Source organism: Larimichthys crocea, chromosome XIII, assembly GCF_000972845.2.
Source record: "Larimichthys crocea isolate SSNF chromosome XIII, L_crocea_2.0, whole genome shotgun sequence".
Taxonomy (NCBI): Eukaryota; Metazoa; Chordata; class Actinopteri; family Sciaenidae; genus Larimichthys; species Larimichthys crocea.
The window spans coordinates 21,017,408-21,029,699 of NC_040023.1; the positions used below are offsets into that span (position 1 = coordinate 21,017,408).

Consider the following 12,292-nt stretch of genomic DNA (forward strand, 5'->3'; position numbering starts at 1 on the left):
ATCAGTTTCTCAGGGTAGAAGATAAGGAGACAGATGGGTGTCGCTTCACTAGTCCAAACAGCTGGTGGTTATTGAGCTTGTATTGCCAACAGACTATGGCTCAGTCCACCCACTGGTAACACATGTCTTTAGCTTTTAGATTAATATAATGAAAACACACAAACGACATCGTTCATTTATGAATAAAGTGCCTGTGATCATGTTTGAATCCCCAAAATGGTAAAATTCATTTTGTGACTCAAATGTTCAGAAGCGGGTCTGCCATCCGTGTAATACCTATTTTGTGTTTTTATCTACAGATCACCAGTGTGAACAATCTTGTCTTTTTCCCTACTATTTCCTGACAGTTGGGTTTCTGAATGTTGTGCTACGATCATCCATGATCACTTAACTAACCTGCTCCACCTATGTGGATGCATTGTGGATATATTTGTTTAATCCCATCTATGTTGAATCTGTTCAAACTTGTCCATTACTACGGGAAACTACTGAAGAGAACAGCACTTTCTAAAACTTTATATAGTAGGCTGAATCACTGTGTAGTATTGCATTTAGAAGCAAAGTATTCATATGAGGGCACCGACATATAAGAAAAAATAATTTTATGCCTAATCATACTCATACCATAGAGCATTATGGTTCTTGAGAATGAAATAGGTAACAAAATAAAAAAAAAAAAGGGTTAACTACAGCAGAGTGATATCACAGAGACGAAGGTATGTCATTCACCTGATGATGACTGAGGAACTGTAAACACAAGTGACAACCTCTTTAAAACCTTCCTCTCTGACTTAATCTGTCTGTGTGCCTCTCTTTCGCCTCTCTGACACACACACACACACACACACACACACACACACACACACACATACAAGTTGTCAGCCACATCCTCTCTCTGCCAGGTGTGAAGAAGGAGATGGCAGTTAGTAATTGGTGAGAAAGCACTTTGTCACTTTTCTGGATGGAGGATAGATTACATACAGTATGTTTCTAACATGTTAGAAGACAGAGAATATTAGACATTTTATCCATTCCTGTTATAGAAACCCAAAGGCAAAGTCCAAAAGTGAAAGACCAAATGCAGTGCAATTTTAATATAACATACTCTAAAGTCATAAAACCACTCCTTTATGAAGCATATTCATTTTATATTCCATTGAAATCATCTGAGATTTGCTGGAGACATTGCTTTCAGACATATTATGCATGATTGCATAATATTTACAAGATATATTTTTAGGTAGTGCAAATGAGTAAAAACACAACACACAACAGGAAACACCTTGGGGCCATATTCACAAAGTGTCTTTGTCTTATCTCTTAAATGGTGATAAACGTTCCAAGCAATGGCTTGCCTCTATTCACAAAGCTGCTGAGAGCAACTTTTACTGATGAACTGCGATAACTCCCAGCCTAAGAAAAGGGTCGGGGTTGGCCTTGTTGCTGTGAATGACATCAAGTTTATGAATTAATTTAATCACTATAACTACAGTTGACAGGCGCTCGGTGTGTCAGTGAAGTAACGTGTCAATACATCATACATAGGAGTCTGAAAAAGAACTAAAAGATTAGATTGTTAATTCAAAAATGTAAAGGTAAACAACGTTTAATTAAATTTAAAATTAAATTAAATTAAAAAGACATTTAAATACTTTTAAATTACCTTTTCATTTAAATGAAAATTGATCTGTGATGGTTGGTGGTCAAGAAATCAGCTTTTTAAATGAATTTCACTTGGCTGATTTTTTCACACTCCAGCATAGTAAAGCAGCTGCAGAATTTGGCTGATTGTAAAACAGGTCTGTCTTAAATTTCTCTGGGACTCAAACTCCAAAATACCTAATTACTTTTATGACCATAAACTAAAGTTAGCACTGCTGTGACCTTTATTTTAAGGAGTTACTCCAAACAGTCAGTTCGAGGCTACTTTTAGTCTTCAGGATGCTTTGTGAATATGATCTCTGATCTACTTGTTCTCTGACAGTGTGTATACAATGTAACATGTCACTAAAATGTCAGTAAAGAGAGAACTTTGTAACATATTAAAAATGTACAACAACGTTATTCAATTTCTGGCATCCTGCTAGCTGGACAGACTGTGTTTATTATTAATTAGTGTCGGTCTCACCAAAATGCAAAGAAGGTTGTGTTCTGTGTCTCTCAGCAATCAAGTACTTATTAGTCATAAGAATGACAAAGAGCTAAGGTTTCATCCAATCCAAAAATGTATTTTCAACTTTTCTCTCTTTCATGTTTTTGCTGTCTTCTGTTTCTTCTTCATGTCCTCTTTCGTTCATCTCTCCACGTCTTTCTTTGACCCTGACCCTGATATTGACTGACTGCACCATCAGGCCTGTAAGAGCAGAGCTCAACTTTCGTTATGTCAAAACCATCACCCTCTGTGTGTGTGTGTGTGTGTGTGTGTGTGTGTGTGTGTGTGTTTGTCATCCATTCTCTGAAAGAGTAAATCTCAAGAGATGTGAACCACACACACATGCTGCCGCCTCATCACCCGAGGTTCACTCCCGGGACCCTTCCATGTGTGTCATCAATGCAGTATGCCTGAGGTGGGTTAGGAGGTGTCTCAAGAGAGGTATGACACACACACACACACACCCACACACATACAGACAGAGAACAACACACACACATTTCAGCACCCAGGAGTAAAGGTTGGAGCAGACAAGGTGACACCATGTCTCTCTGATACCTGGTTTCTGTCAGAGCTTGGTGACAACTGGTCACCTTTGACTGGACACACACAATATAAATATATTTATGTAAATACACAAAGATTAGCATGCACATGAGCATACTTGACACATCTGCCCACCCACACACATGCAAACACAGAGATGTGCAGATGAACTCAGGTATATGCACACAAATACATAAATGCAGCAGTATGCACACAGAGCTTCATCCATCCATGCAAATCCCACTGTTCACGCATTCATTTCTGATTAAAGCAACTCCACCACCTTTCATGGCAGGATGAAGTCTCTGCAGTGACCGGTCACCTACTGCAATGACAGAGAACATGCTGTCTCACACTGTGTAACTTTCTACATGAAGGTCACATGCCAAATGTCATAAGTAATTTAATATGCATGTGCCACATGAAGTGTGTAGTGCTGTTAACTCTCAGAATGGCAGCTAGAATAGCACACATTTGTCAGCAGCCTGAGCCTTTTACCTCAGCCTGTTCATCATGTTCCTGTGTCACCCTTTAAGGATCAGAACCTAAATATGTACATGTACATATTAAAACAATGCTGCAAGAAATGAAAACTAATAAAGTAAACACTTTACTTTCTTTATAATGTAAATGGACTGTACTTATATAGCGCCTTTCTAGTCTTCCGACCACTCAAAGCGCTCTACACTACATATCTCATTCACCCCATTCACACACTGATGGCATTGGCTACCATGCAAGGTGCCAACTGCTCATCAGTTTAAGGATCTAACCATTCACACACCGATGGCACAGCCTTCGGGAGCAACTTGGGGTTCAGTATCTTGCCCAAGGACACTTCGACATGCAGATCACAGGAGCCGGGGATCGAACCGCCGATCATCTGATTAGTGGACGACCCGCTCTGCCTGTGAGCCACAGCCGCCCAGACACAAGGCTAAAACTTTGTTTCTTGGCAACTCTCTCAAAGTAAATAATCAATTCAACACATGACCTCATAATATTGTTCAAATAAAATAATAGAAATATTTGCAAATGCAGTGATCTTGCATATTGGTTTTCCCCACATCATTTACCTGCTGAATCTGTGTGTGTGTGTGTGTGTGTGTGTGTGTGTGTGTGTGTGTGTGTGTGTGTGCGCACGCGCATGTGCGCGCATGTGTGTGTATTACACTTAATCACTAACTTGGTAGTTTGGCTCTGCCTGTATTTGCTCTCCCCTAAAGAAACAACCTTGAAATGCGACAGATGTTCAAATTCACCCTGCTGAACTTCACAAATCAAAGCTAGACCACTAATAATGAGCTCTTGTCAGTTGAGAAAGAGGAGAGATTGTGGGGTAAAATAAGTACACACACACACATACACACACACTCACAGACTCTCAAATACACACCACCAATCATTAACAGCTAAGCTTGGGTCATACTTTGCAGCTGCTCTTTCTGGATAAGATAAGACTTTGACTACTGAGTGTATGTGTGTGTGTGTTCCTGTGAGTGTCTGCATCTTTGTCTGTATCTGTGCCTGAAAACACCTGTTCAAACAAAGCTTTAGAAATACGACTGAATAAATACATTTCATATATACAGTAACCAGCCATCTGTCTGTTATAGGGTTGTAAAAGACTGTGTTGTGAACAATGACTTTGATGACAGTAGAAATATAATAAATCAAAGAGCCTCATTGTATGTACTGTAGTTGACTGATACAAGTTGTGGGCTCCAATGTCATGTGAGGGCATTATGTTTTTTATGAATTAGAAAGTTTATTCTTTTTTCTTTGCCTGCTCATAAACTCACACCGCCTAAGTTTTGGTGAATTGCTGCTCACTACAGTAGAAACGAGGCACAGTATGGGGTTATCCAGTGGTCCATTGCAATTTAGGTGTCAGTGTTTTGCATCCACTTCACACCTGTGACTTTTTTCTTTTGACTTGTGGGGATGCATTCACATACACACATTCACATGGCCTCTTTTATTCTCATGTTTCACTTTCATCATACTCAGACTGAACAGAAGACAATTTTTTAAAGTCTAATTGTGGCAATCATGCCATGAGGACAGAGTAAAGACTTGTGAAAACTCACCCACACTAATCCACCACAGCCTTCATCTGTGAATGCCCTCTCTTTCCACTGATGAAATCCCTATGTGTATGTATGTGCTCCATCTGCAGTCTCTAATTTGAGTGGCATGTATCGTCAAAGTGTGATTATACACACCAGATCCACTGGTTATCTCGATTAACTCTTGTGCAAACAACATCAAGCTGTTGCAAAATAACCACACGGATCTCTGTGTGTACTGTATGTACACACCAAACTGGTAGGTAGGGGTAAATCTTGGTATTCCACACAAGTTTAGACAGTGAAAATAATCACGAATCTTAGAGGGGATGACATCTGTAGAATGTATAGAGGGCGGCATTTCATTCAGTTCAATTAAAGATCCTGAAACAAGTCAGACAAGGCAAACTGACAACCCTTAAGACAGTCCATACCCACCAATGGCCTCTCTGTATTCTCAATACCACAACACTGGGTTGGCAGGGGTGGCTGTTGTGTGTGTGCCTATTTCTTAAGAGGTCTAAACAAGGTAGCGCCTGAAGCATCACATTTTTAATTGCAACAGGAGTTGACCTCTGGCTGATGAGCAGCATGATGTGGTAGTGCAGAATCACAATTGTTAATATAACTGTTGAATGTCAAGGCTGTCAATTACATTGCCAAACATCTCCCATTTAATATCTCATCATATTTTAATAGCAATTTGTTTCCTGCATTTTCTGTCTTTATTTGTATTTTACTTTTGTCTGAATATAAGCCTTTGTTTTCAGTAATGTTTTTTTAATACGTTGACATGCTCAGGTCAACATCTTTTGTAATGGGTGAGCAAGTTATAATTCAAAGTTCTGGCAGACTAAACTCTAAGCAGTGTTTGTGACAGCCGGTCAATATACAGCTCCATCAATATTTAATATGGGAAGATTTTAAGTTGTAACGAAACTGACTAGATGTACTCTGAGTGGGTGGTTGACCATATGGTGTCAGTGTTCTGAATAACAGATGACCTCAGATCAGATTTATCTTGAGAGGGAGACGGGTGGAGAAAAGAAAGAGAGATGGGGGTGCTTTGGCAACACTGTTCATCTAACATTCATGCCAATAAAACAAACTGAGCTAAAGAGAGCTGAGCTCCCTCTCTAACTGAAGAGAGAGGGAGAGACACAGAGAGAGAGAGAGAGAGACTGGGAGGGGAGAATGAGAGACGGGTGAAAAGAGAGTGCGCAGACAGAAAGAAAAGGGAAGTTAGTGAGAGTGCAGCCTGTCTAAAAAAGAGAGAGAGCAAGCTCTTTACCAAACTAAAACACACACAAAGAGAGTCTGACACACTCTAAAACAAAAACAAAATTCAATATTTACTTGGAGAAAAACTGACATTGTCATGGAAGAGAAGATGTCAGAGCATGTCACAGCCTGAGGGAAAAGCAGTGGAACAAGACAAGGAACTGTACAGAGCTCCTTCAAAATTAGCCTGTTGTTTTTTTCTTTTATAACCATTATCGTTAGATTTATTTGTTCTTATCATTTATAGTCTCGGATAATTAGTTTGAACTAACTCTTTGTATGAAACATAGTCATTTAGTTGTGCAGTGTATATAGTGCCGTAGTGTGTAAACCACTGGTTTACTTATTTTCTTACATTTTGATACTTACATTGTAAAACTTGTACAAAGTTCTTTGGCAGAAGTGAACTGTGTGAACTATGGCCATTCTAACAAAGCAAGAGGGTGCAAGAAAAGTAGTTAGTAAAAGTGAAGTGCGGGGGGAGGGGAGAGAGCAGAAAGAGAAAGAGAGAGTGAGGACAGACAAAGACAGGGAGAAGGAGGGGAGAGGGGTGGAGAGAGAGAGAGAGAGACACCCAAAAGAACACCTGTTGAGATTAGGGTTGGCACGCGACCCACTCCAACTCGCGTGGCAGCTGCACCTCACTGGAACAATGGCAGTAAAAGAGAGAGACAGAGAAAGCGAGAGGAAAGTTTGAATGCACTACTTATCCTTTCAGGTCATGTGTGTTTGTGCGTGTGTGTGTGTGTGTGTGTGCATGTGTGTGTGTGTGTGCGTGGCATACTAATACGCTGAGAGAGAAGAGAGAGACAGAGTTAGGGAAAGAGAAAGAAAGAGAGACGTGAGAAGTGTGGGCAGCCAAGAAAAAGACATGTGTTCAAGTTAACTATGATGCCAAAACTAGGGGAAAGGTCTTATTTATCTTTTGTTTTTTGAAAAATAGAATAGAATAGAATAGAATAGAATAGAATAGAATAGAATAGAAGACACCTGCTTAAGGTACTGAATAAGGTGTTAGCTTAAAAGGGCCACCAGCTGTCACTCCAGGTGCACTGAGTTCCCAAGAGTTTGTTAGAGGAGGAAAAAAAGGATGAGGAGGAGATTTATTTGAACATTTTAGAGTTATTAACCATGACACATTGCACTTTGGGTGAAATTTGTGAAGTACATTTTTAAACCCAGTGTATGATTTCCAGTAGAGAGTCCTATTTCAACTATAAGTGCTTATAACACAGACTTATACACTACTGTATAACGTCTTCCTGCAGTTCCTTATTAAAATTGCATTGAGGAGCGCTGTGAGTTTATGAGTTAACATTCTTATTTCCATTGCAGTTCTGCTCCATGAACACACAAATTGGAGCCCAATTACCCACTGCTTTACTTGGATGCACTGCAGATATGAGGCCATATTGAATATAATTGTACCCAGTGAAATGCATCCAGTAACGTTGGTGACGGTACTTTCATACTAATTTCCCAGTGGTAATTCATGTCACCTCTGACTCTCCTTTCAGATAGAGAACGAACACCTGACCATCTCTCTCATCTCTTTCTCTGTGTCTCTCAGTCACACGTACACACACATGCACACATAGACCTTTTCATTTCCAATTCATTTCATATTTCGATGGCATTTTCATGTGCAGAAACGTGCTCTCTTGGAAGCTTAAATCATTACAGTGGTGACTGTGGTGATTGATTCCAAACTGAGATGATTTTTCTTTACCAACTCCAGGGTGCTGTCATTTTTTCTTTACTTCACTGCCAGCTTTACCTTACAGCAGCCATGGCATTCATGACCCTACACACACACACACACACACACACACACACACACACACACACACACACACACACAACGAGAGACACGCACCACAACAACCTCCCTATCGCACAGAGACATTATGTAATTCACCCCTGGTAACTGTTCTGAATGCTTGGTCTGATCTGTTACCCTCCCTAAATCCCCTACAACACAGCCAAGCTGAGTCCTCTCCGGCTCTGCGACGCCATCTAGCGACCACCCAACACCGAACTGTAGATTTTACCTCCAGTGTCTGCCTGCATCCCTCCTCTTTCCTCCTCTCATATGTTTTTGACTCGATACTGATTTAAAAGTGAAATAAACTACTCATTATTAGTACGGACTTGGTTTTATTAGCTTATATAAACCTACATAAAAGTAGAAAAATAGATAGAACAATGTGTATTCAATAGTTATGATAACTCGGATAGTGTAAAATGGACCGGGCTACCTAAGGTAAAAAAAACAAAAACAAAGCTTCACGGATCATACAGCACATGATTGTGTTGTTAATTCTTGCCATCAGTTCTTCCGTTTCATTTCGTAGAATATTCACTCCGTGCGTAAAATGGATACCTTGCGCGCAAAAGCGCAGTGCTCTGCATTTTTACTGTCACTCGGTCTTGTTTGTGTCACTCCACGGAAAACTGTACTTGATGTGAGTTTGGAGGTGTGCGGATATGTGTGCTCGCAGAGGCAGTTTCCACAGACCGCCGCCTGCCTCGCTGCCTCCCTCGCTTTTCTCTGTCTGGTGTGCTTGGAGAGGGTTGGCTCGATGCGTGTTATGTGACAAAAGACCGCCCAACCCCGCCTCAGAGAGAGAGAGAGAGAGAGAGAAGGAGAGAGAGAAAGAGAGGGAGAGGGAGAGCGAGGTGAAAGCATATACAGCTTGGCTAGAAGTCTTTTCTCACACCAGCTTAACGATCATGATGTGTCCAAGAGACATTTCCCTGTTTGTGAAGCGCTCAACTGTTGAGCGTGGTCTCGCTTAACAACGTGTAGATGGGGACAAGATCTCGGTCAGCGACCACCTGTGGGCAAACAACCACCAATCAAGAACAATTAACAATTACATTAATTAGTAGGTAAAAAGTAATCTCTTTTCTATAAGTGGTCACTTTTTAAAATATACAGTACATCAGAATAAACATGTATCAGCCTTGAAAAAGGAGGGCTTTTAAGATTTTACTCAACACATTGTAAACATTAGGTAATGCATAATTACATCAGCTCCAGACTCTCTCCCTTTAATATTTGAGGTGCGCACCATTCATAACACTAACAGACTGGGCAGAAAAGGAGGTTAATATTACAGGGTATGTTTCTTTTATTCAGAATTACCTAGGCAACTCAGTGGTACAAACTGTGCTCAGTGTTAAAGTTTCCATATGGTAAAGTACACTTAACTTCCCATATAGCTGTATGTTAATGGTACACACATGGGCTGGTGGTAAGAGAGCGGAGAAGGGGGGTTCCATAACATAAGCCAGTGTCTCTTTAAAAAAAATTGAAGTTTCTTGTTGTATTCTGGAATGAGGTCAGACACGAGGCTCCTCATTGCACGCGCTGATTATTATTAGATTCCATTTTCGTCCAATCAGCGTCGAGGGGGCGTGATTTTGGCGCAGAGGCAGGGTAGCGACAGCGTCCGATTGGTGGATTTTTATCGCCGTTGTATCTCCGAGAAGGGATAAATACAAGCAAGGGGGGCCGAGACTGGAGGGCTGCTTGAAACTCGACTGAAGGTCTGCACATGGAAGGCGGACAGTGTAACTCGCTCTAGGTTTCTTTTTTTTTTTTTCCTTCCTCTCCCACAGCATGCATGGCTTTTGTTTCTAGGAGAGGGGACAGAGCTGATGCAGAGAAAAGCACTTATCTTACACACTGTATACTTGGGAGCCCTTTGTAAGTGCCGGAGTGCACAGTGTGGCACTCAGTCTGCGCTCTGCAGCTGCATAGACTGTGTTCAGTCACCACACGGCTGAATTGATTTTATAACACAGGAGGAAGAGACAGATAACAGGGTACTACTGAGTGGAGAGTGGGCTCTACTGTCTGTGCTGTTTTAACACCTACAGAAACTGGAAATTAAACTTTTTTTTCTTTTCTTTTTTTATACACACATCTAGCCTTTTTAAGGCTACACTGGACTGAACTGTTATCGAGAGTTTACTGCACATCTCAGGAGTGAATCATTTCGTGCGCTTTTTTTTTTAACTCAGCTCCAACTGCGAAGAGGGGGAGAAAAGAGCTGAGTTTGCTTTAAAGTGAATCGGAGGACCAAGGAGAGAGAGAGAGAGGGAGAGAGAAAGAGCAAGTACACCGCTCTCCCTCTGTGTGTATAACTGGGCAGCATGGTGCAGAAAATGAGCCACACAGAGAGCACCGCCGAGGCGCTGTCCTTTTTCGCCGGGGATTCAAGCTCCGACTCCGGGGCGTGCATGGATTTGGACCCGGCCGCCTCGCCTCTCTCCCCGGGCTCCACAGCTTCCTCGACTGCCGGGGACAAACTGGGAGAGAACCCGGCGTGGTGTAAAACTCCCAGCGGCCACATCAAGAGACCCATGAATGCGTTCATGGTGTGGTCACAGATCGAGAGGAGGAAGATCATGGAGCAGTCTCCGGACATGCACAACGCTGAGATCTCCAAGAGGCTGGGGAAGCGGTGGAAGCTGCTGAGAGACAGCGACAAGATCCCCTTCATCAGAGAGGCGGAGCGGCTCAGACTCAAGCACATGGCGGACTATCCCGACTACAAGTACCGGCCAAGGAAGAAGGTAAAATCAAGCGCCTCTAAGCCTGGCAGTAACGGAGACAAGGGGGAGAAACTCAGCGGTAGCTCTAACAACACCAGCAGTAAGACATCCTCATCTTCGAGGAAGAATGGATCCAAATCACCCAGCAGCAGCAAACCCCACAAATCACTTTTCGGGAGCAGCAGCAGTAGCACCAAAGCATCACCGTTTGCCTCTGAGCACCCGTCAGAGCACCATCACAACTCTCTCTACAAGTCCAAGTCTGTCTCCTCAGCAGCCAAGCAGATACCGGATGGCAAGAAGCCCAAGCGGGTGTACGTCTTCGGGAGCAGCGCAGCCAGTTTGAGCGTCAGCCCCGCGTCCTCAGTTGTGGTCCCGGCCAGCCCGACACTCAGCAGCTCAGCGGACTCCAGCGACCCGCTCAGCCTGTACGAGGACGCGGCCAGCGGCAGGGAGGAGGGAGCCGACTCCCCCGGCAGCAGCGGCAGCCTGGGCGGGTCTTCGGAGCGCCACGGCGGGCACACATACAGCAGTCGGCGGGCTTCCTCACCTACCCCTTCCGGCTCTCACTCCTCCGCCTCGTCCCACTCGTCCTCGTCCTCTTCCTCGGAGGACGAGGAGTTCGAGGACGACTTGCTCGACATTAACCCGAGCCCCAGCTTTGATAGCATGTCGCTGGGGAGCTTTGGCTCCTCTGTGCTGGACAGGGACTTGGATTTGAACTTTGAGTCCGGCTCCGGGGGTTCGCACTTCGAGTTCCCCGACTACTGCACGCCCGAAGTCAGCGAGATGATCTCCGGGGACTGGCTGGAGTCCACCATCTCCAACCTGGTGTTCACGTACTGAGTGAGCAAAACAGGCAAAAACAACAAAACACACACAGGTAAAGTCCTGCGAGCAAAAAAAACAAACAAACACACACACGACCACAAACAGAACCAGGAGATCCTGGCACAGTGGGCGTAATAGTTTGTGTTATAACTACACCAGTAAAAACCCACTGAAACTAGTCCCCGATCACCTCGTCCTTATAGGCAAGCGCTGCAAGTCCACATGGAAAGCTAAACTTTAAAGCGAACAACTTGCTTTTTGTTCTTTTCTTCGGATGCGTGGACTGGTTTGGGGACCTGGTTCACCCACACAGAAGTGGAGGGAGTGCAAACGAGAGAAAAGAGGAGAGAGAAACTGACTGAGTTTCCTGATCGTGAAACGTTCAGTCCTGAACTGTTTTTGAACTGAAACAACTTTAACTGTGATTGATTTGCACGTTACGCGGTCCGCCGTTCACTTAATCAATGTTGTTGCTGATTAAAAAAAAAAGAAAAAAGAAAAAGAAAAAGGGACATTTCACAACTTTTTACCAACCACCAAGTGAACTTCACCACTTAAAAGGTACAGAACTAGGACTGTCGTGCGACATTTTTTTTTTATTGTGGTGTGTCACCGAGAGGGATTTTTAAATGAAACCGAGGTGGGTTGATGTTTTTTAAAAGTCGGACTATTTTCTCAAAAGCAAAAAAACATGTTAAGCATGATAGCCTACTTTGTTCCTATCTTGTGCTGAGATTTTCTGTGAGACTGTCGAGCAGTTTAAAAACTAGTATTAGGGTTATTTAAATGGATAGGTGGCGCTCGCTTTCGGTTCTTCTCTTTAAGATAAAAAAAAAAAAAAAAAAAAAAA

General features: G+C 42.7%; 1 protein-coding gene across 1 annotated transcript; it reads left to right on the forward strand.

Annotated features, from left to right (window-relative positions):
* Positions 1 to 9,164: 9,164 nt before the first annotated feature.
* sox4b (SRY-box transcription factor 4b) lies at positions 9,165 to 12,292 on the forward strand. Its single transcript, XM_010757035.3, has one exon. The coding sequence runs from the start codon at positions 10,210 to 10,212 to the stop codon at positions 11,455 to 11,457; it is 1,248 nt and encodes a 415-aa protein (XP_010755337.2). The 5' UTR covers positions 9,165 to 10,209; the 3' UTR covers positions 11,458 to 12,292.